Source organism: Strix uralensis, chromosome 3 (assembly GCF_047716275.1).
Source record: "Strix uralensis isolate ZFMK-TIS-50842 chromosome 3, bStrUra1, whole genome shotgun sequence".
Classification (NCBI taxonomy): Eukaryota; Metazoa; Chordata; class Aves; order Strigiformes; family Strigidae; genus Strix; species Strix uralensis.
In genome coordinates this window covers 108,406,594-108,421,479 of record NC_133974.1, presented here as the reverse complement: position 1 = coordinate 108,421,479, position 14,886 = coordinate 108,406,594, and the positions used below count along the sequence as shown (strand labels likewise).

The following is a 14,886-nucleotide window of genomic DNA, read 5'->3' as shown; positions in this document are numbered from 1 at the left end:
TTTTTAAACCCAGTAAAGAGTTGGTGGCTTAGGCAGTGAGTGGTATAGGTGACAGTTTACTGTGACAGCCTGTTTGGTTTAGGTGTAGGTTGTGTTAAATACACTTTCATCCCTGATGTGGGTATCACTTTGCTTTTCTCTGTGAAGAGTCCTGCCTTGTACAAAATCTTTTTTTCAATTACTAGGAAAAATAATAGGCTTTCTTTTCATTGTAAGAATATACATGCATTTTAAGGAACTATTTTGAGAGGTGTAATTCCTAAGTGTTCCGACAGGCAGCACTTAGTATGGCTTTTTATTGGCCTCTAGCCGTCTAGGAGGCTAAGAGAACAGTAACACTTATTCCCAATGGGGGGGGATGCAAAGCTCTAGAGCAGCAAGAGCAGCTTAGTTTCTTTTTTTATTTTCCTTTATTTAGTTATTATTGGTTTTGGGTTTTTTTAGTACAAAGACTGCCTCTGGGTTTGACGCAAGTACAGAAAATTGAGATGATTCAGGCTTAAGCTTGAGTTCATAACCCCGCTCGTTATACTTGTATGTTGCCTTGACTTTAGGCTCTTGTTAGCTGCAATGTGTGTTGCGATACTGAAGAATGGGAGGAGCATCTATGAACCCCCATAGTTATATGAGTTAGACTGTTATCCTTTTCCAGAGCATGGTACCTACCATAAGAATTACGCAGTATCATTTTTTATCTGCCTGAAAATATTATTAATTGCTTTCTCCTTGTGTACCAAGTGTTTATAACTCGGTGCTGAACGCAGAACATGAGGCAGAGTCTGCCTGAAGGGACAAGCCTCCAAAGACCCAATTCTCCTTCGCTGACTCCAGGAGGAGGAGGAGCAAGCTCCAAGTAGGACACCAACAGTACAAGTCTAAACACTGTGTGTAGGCTTGTTTTTCTGCCAGTCAGCTTGCAGCGGGTTTTGGTGAAGTGTCCAACAGTGAAAAAGCGGTGACTGTAAGGAGCTGTGAGGAAGGATTTGGGGAGGAAGGGGAAGAGTACTTTGGGAGGAATGTGTGGAGGAGAGGAACTTCACAGATGGCAACGGGAAGAGATCTGTGAACATGCTGCCATGTAGTACAATATGAAGAATGTATTCAGGGTTTGTTTACTCTGAATTCTTGCAGTTGTTTAACTAAATTGGTGCAAATCCAAGTGTGGATTCGGGTCTGAGCAGAATGAGCTGTACATGATGTGTTGGTGAATGTGGGTTCTCGGTAAAAGGCTGTGGTTTCCTATGTATGTTACTGAAACCAATTTTGTTTATAGATGTTAAAAAACCCAAACAAACTGGCCCATATCTTTTAGAACGTTTTCTTCTGCTTGATGCTGATGTTGCAATAGATAGCTGCAGTCCAAAAGTGTAAGTGGCTTTAAAAACCACACTTGTTTTGAGACATTCTTGCCTTCAGTGATATGTGGTAGCTCAACCAAGGAGTGTGGAGTGTGTTGCTCCTGTGCTTAGTGCTCATCCAAAATAGTGAGCTTCATTTACATAGACCTTTCTGATGCCTGATTTATGGGAGGACTTCTGCTCTCTTCTGGTGTATGAGAACAACTGAAGAAAAACATCAGGTTAGAAAATGTAACTTGGGTTTGAAGGAAAAGTCATTGTTTGGAAAGACCTCTTCTTACTGACCTTGTGTGTAATACCCTACTGAAAGAGGGAGGATGTAAGTTAGGAATCCTGTATTTACCAGTCCTAAGCTATGCCTGACAGGCTTCACAAAACCAGAATGGCTAAACTAAGATGATGATGATTTTTCTATAAGGTTTGGCAGGAAGATTGTAATTCTATCTTCCTTGTTTGTAGGTCTGGAGTACTGAGTTCTGTCTTTGAGACTGCGGTCCATGAAGTAGGAGGGTTGCGAACCTACATCCATTAGTTTCAGGTGATAATGCTTGGCCAGAACTCAGGCTGTTTTCCTTGCAGCTCTTCAGATTCCCCTAATGATGATTCAGATGCATGCCTGATAGTGAGATGTAATGTGGCATTTGTGCTATAGTGTTTGCCCAGTTTAACTCGTGTATACCAAAAGCAGATGGCTTTCATTCTGTTCTCTCTACATTAAGGATAAGAGGGAGGAAAAAAAAGGAGAGGGAGGGAAAGCTTCCTCTTTACTGTTTTCAACTCTCTTTCCCCATCCCCCCCAAAAGTGCACATAGATGTATGTTGTATTTTAAGTCCTGGAAAAAATGACATTTTTACCCAATATAAAATACAAATACATAATAAACTTATCTTTTTAAAACAATCTATACAAGCAGAAACTACAATGCCTTTGAGCGTAAAGGCTGAGTCTTGTTTTCTTCTGTGATACAATTGAAAGGGAAAAGGACTGTGCTTTATATAGACTGGGAATAATCTGAACAATCCCACGGTGCTTCCTACTGTACTCCACCTACCTTGCATCATAACTTCCTTTCTCATATTTATGGCCAAAAGCCAGTACAATATAAATGGAGTAGTGTGTGTGGCGGCTGAGTGGCAAGAACCTAACTCCATGCATTTGGGTGTGGCTATAGGCAAATATTAAACTTTACTCTGCATTTCTGTGGAACCTAGCTTTGTTGAACAGCTGAATATGAAAAGGATTTGGGATAGCAAGCATTCCGTGTATCTGTCTTCTAGTAAGTTCTTTGCTTACCTTAATCTTCAGGTACAGTAAGTGAGCATGTTGCCTACTGAAGAACTATTTAAGGGTTTGTGGAACTTGATGCGCAAGAATTGCTGAATTACTTTATTATTGAGATATACTTTGCATTAAATGGAGAGCTGTAACTATACACCAGCTCAGAATACTGCTTATCAGAACATGAAAATGTGCTGTTGTGCAGGCTGTCTTCTGTTGTTTAGAAAGTTGCATCAAGTCAGCAAAAATATCTGTTCTACCAGCTGATTTCTTTTCAGCTATCTGGGAAGGTGCAGCATCAGTGTTCCCACTAGGTAAGATGCAAGAATTCCATTTAAAACTCTGTTTGGAGGGATTCTATATTTAACAGGAAAGATTCATTTGTGGTTAAAACACATCAGGTCTGTGGGTGGAAGCAGTTACTTCTGTCATCTGTACTTGAAATTTGGTAGTTAATCTATTCATTCTAAAAATTTTATGTTGCTAGTTTTTCAGCTAACTAAAATTAACTTCTAACAATGTATTTTAGTTCAGGATGTAAATTATATTGTTATAATTATTTTCCATCCCACACAGTGTTTAAAAAAAACCTGCGTCACATACTTGTGAAATATTTTCTGTATTGATGTATAGTGCTGCTGTGTAACCACACTGTGTAGAAAAGTCATTGAAGGGTGTGCTATGAGCTCCTTTTTGGAGGCTTGTTTATACAGCACATCAGGTGTACATGCTCTCCATGTTGTAGGAAGATATATTGCCTATGTTGAAACATTTGCTGTGTAATATGATAGGTATAACTCGGATAACAATAGAGAGAATATTACTGCAAAGCATTGCATTGCCAACCTTAAGAGTGACTTTTAATACCGCCTTAAAAGTGAGAGCTAAGACAATTACTTAGCTGTATTACAGAAATATAAAAAACCCCAACACTGGTATTGTGTAGTTCAAGGGTATTAGGTTTCGGTCTAAAATGCAGAGAATATGGAATGTGATACAGAATTATATTAGCTTTAATGCAAGGTAATGAAATGAATCATGATTTCCAGAGGCAGTATGTTTGTTTGGCTACCAAATAATGTTCTTGTCTCTGTCATTGCCTTGTTGTATGCCTCAATTTCCCTGCCTGTAAAGTAGGAAGCTGCTTGCTTGTGTCATGACTTCCTGGTCATAAGATGCTTTGAAGATGAAAAATACCATGTGAATAGATGCCACAGTTTTTATTTTATATTACACGCTGTGCAGGAAGACTGCATAAAGTTAGGAATTCAGCAAATAGTGAAAACCAGGGTTAAGTTAGGGGTTTTTTTTTTAAATAAATTCTCTACCTGATTGTAATATTTTTATAAGAGACTGCGTTTTGCCCTGGAAGATTGTTGCCTGTTGAAATTTTGTGATCTGAATTAGATATTTCATTAGAAACTGGGGGGGGGAAGTATTTTCCTCTTTTAAACTCGGGTAGTTTCAGGAATTAATGAAATCCTTGTATTATAGTTTGCATCATGCACAATAATGGAGTTTTCCCTTGAATACTTACATCCTGAATCATTGAATATTATTAGTATATTAATTAGAAAATGTCCAATTTAACAGCCTTTCAGTACCTAAGATGTGTAGTATCAGTTTTACAATAAGGAGTAAGATAAGTGATCCTTACAGAAACACCAAAGCTGAAAAGTAAATTGCATTTCTATTTCTTTTCCTTTTTAATCAATAATTGAGGTCTTCTGATCTCAGGAGAAGATTGATTTGAGGTCTTTGATATGGAACGATATCTCATTGGATGTGAATTGTAAGGCATGTGTTTCATCAGGTTCATATTCCAAACAGGTTTGGAAGCTGTTTTTTGGGGTTTTTTTGGTGTTTTTGTTTTGTTTTTTTTTTTTAATATGGCAAAGCAGGAGCCAAAATGTACTGTGGTCATAGCCTAGCACTTCTGTAGAGCTAGCCATTCTTAAATATTCTACTTTCAGTTGAAAACTTATTTGTGGATGTTGAGGTGTGTTATGTTGTATCTAATATCAGTGCAATTGTATGAAACGATCCTGCTGATGAGCTTAACACATGGGTCAGATTTGCAGGCAAATGTAAGGCTATTTGGGACTGATATGTGTAAGAGAGATGGAGGATTATAAAGTGGGGTGTGCCTTGCTTTAATTGAAGCCCTCTACTGTCCTCCTGTGTGATGGTTTTTCTTGCTATGTTGTCTTCCTGTTCCTGGGTGTGTTACAATCCAGGCTTGGTGGCTATAGTTGGAGGTGATGCATAAGTAATATGGGTTGGAACAAAATGATATATTTCTTGCTCAGAACACTCAAAGTTGTAATTCGTACCAATCTGTGTTTTCTTAGATTTGTGCCTTAAGTGGTAGGCTTTTTTGAGACAAAGTTCTTTATGTTTGGTACTCTGCTTTGCTACTCAGTTAAGTGTACATTGCAGTCATTCCTTGCAAAAACTCTTGCTCTAGCTTGTGTCCTTGGTCATCCCTTTGATGCCCTTGGTGCATTCGATCGAACTACCTCATTTGGTGGCTCCATAACTGCAAACTTTTATTTTCTAAGCTGTAGCAGAGTCAGCTGAAATCTGTGATGTGATTTTAAAAGGAACTGCATCAGTAGGTACACAGCACATCCCTGGTTTCTTCCAAGTATGCCACAGTACTGAAATGCTTTTACATTTTAAAGCTTTTCAGTACCAATAAACAGTAAGTAGTCTTGGGGGTGGGGAATGAGAGGGAAATCTTTAGTTTAGAATTAAGTTAGGGACCTGACCACTGTTTGAAAATGCTTAGCCTGTATGCTGGGCATTCCTAAAACTCAATCTTTAAACTTCTGAGATGAAAAAACCCTCACCCAAGGCTATATGGAGTTGTCAGATATTTCAGTATTTACCTGGATGCTGTCTTTAAAAGAAGTGCAAGGTCTGACTGAGATTTGTCTTCCTTTTTTAAGTCTTTCATTTATGCCTAGCTTGAAACTGAATTTTTGCATGTTGTTTTTTATTTTTTTCCTTCTATCTTAATTCTTTGGATGCCTACATATAACTGTCTTACTGGTTTCAGGGAGGAACAAAAGACTGCTTTACGCTCTAGCTTGATGCAGTCTACAGGATTCAAACTTCTGAACAAGGTGTCATGAGAGTATATTTTTGTTTCTCTGTTTTTTTTTTTTCTGCTGCACAGTGATCAAACAGCAATATAAACTAGCTGGTAGGGTGGTTAATAAATGGTGCATTTAAATCGTTCCCAGGGGAGGATGATTTCTTGGGATCTCAGTGTGAGGTGGTACAAGCCACAGCAGCCACCAAGGGTTACGAGCGGCGCTAAGAAGCCATAGCGGGCTTTTGGTTCACACCAGCCTCCTTACCTTTTCCAGCCCTCTCTGGGGAGAGAGACATCTCTGTGATGGATACTCTCTGCTCAGTGCTTGCCCTAGGCTCTGGTGTGGCCAGGCAGGGAGCAGGCTACCCCAGGAGACCTCGCAGATGTGCAGGCAGTGGAGCAGGTAGGGTTAGCTCCTTGCATCTCCCCTGCAAGGTGACAAATCTGACCGCCATTTGAGTGGGAGAGGAGGGACACAACTACTTAAAGGACTTCTGAATCATCTCAGCATCGTCCCTGGAGCTAAAGGGAAGTGGGATGAGGTAACTGTGAAGGTCACATCAGTTTTGTAACCTTTTGGTTGCTTTAGACTTAAAATTTTGAGAGATGTTTTCAGGGAATTTGTAAAGTTCGGTTGCTTCCCCCCATCCCAGTTCTTAGAGTATGTGGGATAGCGGTAATGCAGACACTACCAAGTTTCAGAAATGGCTCCCACACACCAGGTTTGAGTGCTTTTGGCTTAATGTATTAGTAATTATCCTGAGCATTGTGGATAGAAATGGCAACTTGTGATCCTTCCTGTGTAGTTGTCTGTGCTGGTAAATCCTAAGGATTAACAACTGGATATAAACAGGCACACTGAAGAGTGAACAGCCCTGCTAGGGTCAAATTAGGTCTGCTTTGTGTATAATGCCATGTTTTTTATAATTTTCTCTTAATTCCCATCTGTGAGCTCATCTTTTAAAACTAACAAATGTTACTGCAGATACACAGCCTGTGTGATTTAATGTTCTGAATACGATATTGTACAGCATTAAATGTGAAGTGTTGATGTGTTTTACATACCTATATAGACCTGCTCTAAAGCTATTTGCGAGTCTCTTTATTTTGTACTCTTCTGACCCAATTTTTGTGATTAAGTGCTATTCTTACCTGATTGCACATGGCATACCTCACTGTCAGCCTCCTCTAGAAACTCTGCATGTAAAAGATAGCACGTTCAGTGACAAAAGATTAAAGCTGAGTATCAGAGTTTCTGCTTGGAAAGCTTTCTCTCTTAATTTAGGTCAGTACTTCAGTACGCTATGCTGTAAACAGCACAACGGTTGCACCCATCTTCACTGTATAATAAGTGTATGTGGTAAGCTGATCCTACCTGACTGCCTGCCACACAGCTCTGGCCCACACAGAGCATACCGGAGAGGGAGCAGCGTTAAAACAAATTCCCTGCCACCCGTGGGTGAGCAGCTGTGACCCTGGCTGGCAGGCAGGATGCTCCCCTCCAGGCGCAGAACTGTGGAGTGAGCAGCAGCTTTGATTCAAGCTAAAATCCTCAAGCGCTGGGTGTCCCGCTCCATCTGCTTGCCTGCCCTCCACGGGATTCAACGACTTCTGTTGGTCAGTAACCAGAATTTTGTTGTCGTTTTTGCATTTTCCACATTCTCTCTCCTAATTCCTTTCCTTACAAACTTCAAGAGTATGTGTGTGTGTGTGTTTGTTTTTTTTTTTTTTTACCATAATGTGACAAGGAAATGATTGGGGATCTGAACATTTTCCGAAGGATTACAGACAGTTTTGAGCTCTCTTTCAGCAGGCTTTTTCTGCTCTGTTAATATTTGTAGAAGGTGTTTAGGAATTTATCAGAAACTGTCATCTTGGGGAGTTAGGCAAAACCAGAGATCAGAAACTCTTCATGCTTGTGGTGCTAAATCTGGTGCAGTGCCAGGACCCGAAATATTATTCGCAAGTGTTTATACTGTCACAAGTGGGACAAATACTCTGTATAACAAGACATGCTGAGTGTGGAATGTTTTTGTATAAGTTTTCAAAAGAATAAAGACAGCTTCCCGTGTAAGGGTGGAGGGGATCTTGGCACTTGAAAGAGCCCTGAAAAGGCTTTGGAGATGTCAGGGATGTGCATGTGCACAATTCTGTTCCAAGAGAATCCCCAAGAGGGGATTCCTAAGACTGTGAAGATGATAAGGTGAAATTTCACTTTACAGTGGCATCAAAAATACTCATTCTAGAGTATTCACACAAAATCACAGGAGTAATGCTTATGGTTATGTGGTGGGTTTTTGTTGTTTGATTGGTTTTGGGGTTGTGGGGTGATGTTTTTTAATTTAGAAGGATATTCTTCTCTCTTGCCTTGCTTGATTTGGACTCTTTTTTTGACCTTTGAACTGTTGTTCATAAGGATGTATACCCCTTTTACTCTCTAAAAATGAGGACAGGATTTGTGTCTTTTCCTGCAAAAACAGGTTTTCCAGCTGTATGAAAAAGACTGAATTGTGTAGCCTATTGATAAGGTTTCTATTGCTTGAAATGCTTGGTGGAGTAGTTGCTTTCTGGAGACATTTGACTGATTTTTTTTTTTTTTTTTTTTTTTCTGTTGCTGGAAATCATGCGACTAGTAGCCATTTGATGCTGAAGTTGAGAATAGGTCTCAAAAGAATTGAGGCAAATTTTTAGCTAGCAGCTAAACTTTGATAGCCGTTTAATCGCATACAGCACGGTGGTGTTCAGAGGCAGTAATCATCAATATTTTCTATCAAATAAGACAACCAATTTTTAAACCGCTCATTTTCTAGTTGTGGCAGGAAAGACATGAGCAGGAATAACATCTAGCTGTGTGGTGTGTTTATATAGAATACCCAAAGATCAAGGATCCTTCTACAGCTGTGAAGAGGAAGCCAAGTAAAATATCCTTGCTTTCCTGTGAATAGTGTTTGGGGGGGACCTTGTGTGCAGATTGAGACTAAGGGTGTAGCAAGTCGACTTGTGTTTCTCAGAAGCCTTCAGATGAAATGTGTTATGTAAACACAAATTATGTTTCCACTTCATTGCCTATATAGTAAGCTCTGGTCTGTCTCTCTTTTTATTTTTTTTTATTTCATTCAGATATAATTGCCATTGTTTTTCACCATAAAGAGTATTTCTAAACTCTAGATGACTTTCTCCTGCTGCGTCAAATGGGTGCAGTAGGTATGTATAGTAAGGTGGGAGGAGTTCTGACACATCACTGTAAGAGAGAGAAGGAAGAAGGGCAGTAGGTCCAGATTTAAAACCAAACAACCCTCAACAATGTAACTGAGTTGAGCACAGAGTTACTTCCGTAGTGTCTGATTTGCTTGTACCTTAAAAAGAAATTTGGTTTTTGTTTTGAAATGCTGTATGCACAGGAGTTGATAACAAACAATACAATTGTGTTGAAAATAATGAATTTAATTAGAGGATTGTGAGTCTGATGTGCGGTCTGGCTCTGTGTTATAAAGTAACTGTGTGCTGTTGCGTTTGTCTTTTCCAGATGTTTCTGACAGTGTACCTCAGTAACAATGAGCAGCACTTCACTGAGGTGCCAGTCACCCCTGAAACAACCTGCAGAGATGTGGTGGAGCTGTGCAAGGAGCCTGGTGAGAGTGAGTGCCACCTGGCTGAAGTGTGGTGTGGTTCAGGTAGGTTGGGCTTGCACTCCGTAAATTACTGGGCATTCACCGCTTCTAATGAGGTAGCGCACAGGGACCTCGTCCTCTCCCAGAAGGTTTCTGCCTTACAGTTTTGTTAATCTCTTCGTCAGACCTGCTGTATGATAATGCACCTACAGAAAGGCTCACACATAGGAAAATGAATTAAAAGCAAAAGAAGGGGAATCAAGCATGCGGATGTTCTTGTGTATGCAGCCCTTCTCTGATTCAGATGAGCCTCTGAAGGGTGTGGGGAGTTGTCTTCTCTTCTTCCTTCTCCCCACAGCAGGATCCCAGTGGCCTCTGTGGGGTTTCTGAAGTAGTAAGTATCAGTAATTGTGACCCAGTCAGAATAATTTCTTTAACCCCGTAGCAATTTTCACTTGCAGTGACAAAGGGAAGCTTCCTTTTTCTGATGACACCTTTGTTGTTCCCGATCATGTTAATTGAGTTTGGAAGGGGTGTTACCAGAAGTAGTAGGAGTTACCTGATGTGAGGTGATGGAAGGTGTGTGGTGAGTGGGAGGGAGGACATAGAAACTACTTCTGACTGTCCCCTGCCCTTTTAAGCCTGGGGAAGAGGGTAGCTAAAATATGGCTAACTTTTCATGGCTTAAATGGGAAAGGACTCTTATCTCTTGTCTCCATGGTATTCATTGGAATACTGGTAGCCACCCAGAGGCCTAGAATAGATGAATCATGATGGGATTTTAAGTAATGAAAAATAATGATATTTCATCCACCTTTTTTGAGATGCTTCAACAAAATCATAAAAGAATCGATGGTGAGGGCTTATGTTCCTGTCTTCCTCTGCTGTTGGCTCAGGCTCACACCTGTTCAAATAAGTTTTTAGTGAGCTGGATATTTGTTTAATAACATGAGATATCCAAATTGTCACTTGATTTTTAGCCCCTTCTGACAGAGATGTAATGTTTCTGATGTTTCTAAGTTTAAAAAATGCAACGGAAATTTTTTTTCTTCTCCTTATTAAATAAAGCAGCTTTTCTTTATAAATAATAGTAAAATAAAGTCCCCAATCCAGCATGGAAAGAGATCTTTTAGGAAGGTGTTTTTATTGTACATCTTTGTCCAACTATGTCTAAATCAACACAATACCAAAGTCTACAGTGAAAGACAAGTAAGATGTAGAGTGTGCTATAAAGGTCAGCGAGATTGTCCTGAAATCAAGGGAAAGCACCTATACCGAGAGGCAATTGAAGTCTGCCAGTATTTAGTGTCCAAATGGTCTTGTTAAGATGAAAAGTGAACTTCTGGGTGAGTGGGATCATATAATACATGGAAGTTTATTTGTAAAATCAAGTTGTCAGCTTCTCTGGTACTCAGGGAGATCTAAGAAAATAATCTGGATATAGAAACATAAGGTGAAGCAGAGATTTTTTTTTTTCCTCTGAGATTAGTCTTTGCCAAGACATCATGAGGTACCACAAGAACAGATACCTAAATATTACTTGCACAGCTATTGTCATAAGACCAAAAAAAAAAGGTTCATCCATTTATACAGTGAGAACCTTGACGATTGTTTTAGAAACAAAAATATTCTTGTTCCCTTCACTGATTCTCTCATATTTACTAATTATTTACTTCTATATGCAAACACTGGTGTGTGTGTGTAAAACTATATACAGTTTCTAACTGTACTTGGTAACAAAAAATGCAGTCATCTTCTAATGTTACATGATTTGAGACTTGAGTACGTACGTGTTGTTTTGGATAAAATACATCCTTTCTTAAGCATCTGTATAACATCCAGTAGCAACCATTTGCAAGATATGTTTTCATGTATGTCTTGGATTTTTGGGGGTGGGAAGGGAGAAAAATACTTCTAGCTTTTACTTAATCTCATTTTAGACGTCAGCAAAGTTCACTATCTTGTTTTGCCAAGATACACTGTAACTTCTATTTTGTTTGCATTTCACACTGAACAAATTAAACTTAATTTTAAAACAAACATGGCTCATGGCAGCTAACTTTCTGGGGTAGAAACAAAAGATTTATGTTGGAAAATGAATTCTCAGACTTCAGTTTCTGAGATCCTTCTTAGATCGCTCATCTGTCTCTTTTTTTCTGACGCTTGCTTAGGAATTTTAGCTTCTGTTGTCAGACCTTATTAAGTGTACTTTGAAAGATTGCCGCAAGTGCGCTTGAGGCACTCTGCTCCCTGAAGGGGGTAAATTTACTACTCTCCCTGTCTTCCCAGTCTTGCTTGAAACTTGATGATTATCAGGGCAAACTTTCTTGATCTTCCTATTATTGCTAGAATTCTGTTAGGCGACTACTTTGGACACTGTAGAAAACAGTCAAAGGTGTATGTGTGTATAAAGACTAAATTTTTTTGAGATGGGGAATAAAAAAAATGAAGTCTGATTGTTTGTCCTTTCTTCCTGAGCTTTCCAAATGTAGTTTTGTTTGGTATTTGAAAATCTCTTTGACCTTTCTTTGAAGTCACTAAGTGGTATTGACAGAATCCTTGTGTTAAGGGCATCTCCCTTGATTATAGCGTTTCAGTTGAAGTATTGCCGAGCAGCTAGAAATCTGTCTCATAAGCCTGCTGTATATTTTTTTTTTTTTAAGATGGAAATATGACAGTGGTACTGTTGGTTTTTTGTTTTTGCACTTTTTTCCTTGAATTAAGGTTTAGCAGATGAAGAGCTTATTTAGCTGTCTAGACAAGTAACCGCCAAGAGACTGCTTTTTCTGTAACAGTGACCTACTTGCTTATTCTGTAAAGCTAATCTCTTTTGACAGTGACTCCAGAAATTTTCCTTCCTAGATTGCTTGAGCACAGCTGCAGCATTTTCATTTAAAGAAACACTTTTATGTTGAAAAGAGCTTTTAACATGCTGAAAACATATGTTAGTAGCTCTACGTCTTATGAAACTGAAAACATTTATCCTTAACACAGTTTTTCCCCTGAAATGATTATTCCTTATTAAGATAGTGACTTTGAAAGACTCTGCATTGAATATGAATGAACTACTCTCCAATTTCTTTTTCTTTTTTTTTCTTTTCCTCCTCTTGCTTAAATAGTGAAACATCCACAAAAGCAATGTCCAGAAAAACAAAACTGGTGCAAAAGTGGGGGTATTTAATTTCAGTATTTGTCTGCTTGTCTTATTTCTCAGGCCAGGAACAATATATTCTGTTTGTCTGGCACCCAGCACAAATAGCTCTAACCTGATCATCAGTCTCAGATGTTGTCATAAGATACTATGATGGTATCCTGACTACATAAAGTTGACTGTTATAATAATATATTGACTACATATATGCCATCACTGTTAACATAGGTGTAAAAATTTATGGTAGAATATCTAGAATAACAAATGAAATTGCTTTTATGTAAAGATTTAGGGGCCAATAAGTAATGCTGATTATATCCTGTCTGTGAATGCCCAGCTATGAAGTGTGTAAACTTTGAAAGAACAGTAATACAGAAAGGGAGGTGTACTGGTAAATGAAGGCAATAGATGTAGACTCCCAATGTTTTTTTGTAATATCAAAAGGCAGCAAGTAAGGCTTAAAAATTAGAGATGTGACTGAATCCTGAACTTGGGAACAAGCGCAGGAAAGGAAATTCAGTGGAACTTGTGCATGTAACTTTTAAAGAAGCTTCATCTTGACTGCCTGAAAGAAAACGGCGAGTTCTAATTGGAGTCACTTTTCACTGTCTGATCTTTTTTCCCCTTGAGCTGTGAATCCAAAATAGTTCAGCTTTTCCAGGTTTATTGGAAGTGGGGCTTTCAAAATGCATATAACCTGAACCTCATGAAATTTGCTGTCCAAGAGAATGAGCCAGATCTATGGCTGACAGGAGCCATAGAACACTTGAAGTGACAGGAGCTGTGTTGGCTTGCTGAGGATCAGGCCCACTGGGTACTGCCTAGGAGCATCTTCAGGGTATTGAGTGCCTCTGCCTGAGCTTGAATGCAAGGGCTGCAATCCAGCATTTGATTGCAATCTTAGGAAGCATTAAGAGAATTACTCTTCTCTGAGAGTTCATCTTTGCATCTTAATTCTTGTTGGAATAGGAAGTAGATGAGTCCCTGTAGGAATTGGGGCAGAGGAGCCCTTGCAGAGGGGGTGGGAATGACTGAGAAATAACTTTGTCTGAGGTACCACAAAAGTGAAACAAAAGGTATGCCAGCACATTTCCTGCTGTGGTGAGTGGATAAGATGGTTTGCAAATAAACTAAGGCTCTAGAGCTGAAAGCTCTAAATTGCCTGTTTGCTTCCCCTTGGGCTGTGACAGTGCCTCAGCTTCTCCCTTCGGGGGTGGACTTTTAAAGGGCTGTATCTGCTTTTTAGAGGTGTTGGTTTAGTTTCAGAAGCAAGGAGTGGTACAGCGCCTTCCCAAGGGAAGGGTAGAAATGCAGCAGGTGAACGCAAGGGTTAGGTGCACGCACTGCACCTGGGTAATAACAGGTGTTCAAGTGAAAGATGGTGGACAGATATTTTTGCTTTGTTTTGGTATGTGCCCAAGCTACACAGGGATGTAATAGTCCTCTGTGTTTTTTTTTTTACCTTTTCAGAATGTCCCATAGCTGATAATGAACGGATGCTGGATATTTTGCAGCGCTTTGGGATGCAGAGAAGTGAGGTTCGTTTCTTTCTCCGGCATGAGCGCTCTCCCTGCCGGGAAGCAGGTAAGTGTTGATCTCAGCTGGTTCATTTGTCTTAAGTTCCATTTCATTCCTTGAGGTTAAGGAAACAGCTTGTGTATCTTATTTATTAATGTTGGTAGTCAGTATGGTGTTGCAGCCCTTTTTGGTCTGACCATTATTTTCTTATGAATAAAGAATGCTAGTAACAGAAAAATTTGTCATTTTAGTAAAGACTTCTTCCTCTCTTGTCAGATCTGGGGACATTAAATCCAAATTGAGACTTTTGCAGGTTTTCTAGAGCTCATCATCACCAAAGCATCCAAGTGCATCCTGTGATAAATATTAGCCACAGCTAAATATCTAGAGATCTGTCATAGTCTCTTCTTTTAAATCTAGTAATCAAACTGTTGTCCAATAATGTAATTTATTATTTGGTCTTAGGGTTTCACCTGGATAACACTTTATCAGGGTGATTATCTTTTGCTAAGTATGTTAAGTTTAAGTTCTTTGATGTTTCTCCCACAATCTACACAGTTGTATTAGTTTCAGGAATAGCATTAAATGAACTACCTAGTTACGTTCTCTGAGAATGTAATATCTATGCGTTGTAAATCTAAATGTGAAACCTATAAAGAAAATTACTTTTTGTCTTTCTGTGCATCCAATATTAATCTCTTTAGTTAGAATCCTTAAGACTTACCTTTAAATCAGTCAACTGGGTTCTTCTTCCTCCTGTTTTTCTGTTTTCATCCTTGGTAATCTTCTTCGGTATTGGAAATACTGCATTTGTGTTAAGTGGCATTGTACCCAGCGTATTTTAAAATGGCTAAACATATCTTGATGTT

General features: G+C 39.1%; 1 protein-coding gene across 1 annotated transcript in view; it reads left to right on the top strand.

The window, feature by feature from the left end:
• TP53BP2 (tumor protein p53 binding protein 2) overlaps positions 1–14,886 on the top strand; it is a 49,278-nt gene that overhangs the window by 10,916 nt on the left and 23,476 nt on the right. Inside the window, exons 2-3 of the mRNA XM_074863815.1 lie at positions 9,264–9,411; positions 13,970–14,083. Coding sequence (XP_074719916.1) covers positions 9,264–9,411; positions 13,970–14,083 — 262 coding nt within the window. The remainder of the gene's footprint in view (positions 1–9,263; positions 9,412–13,969; positions 14,084–14,886) is intronic.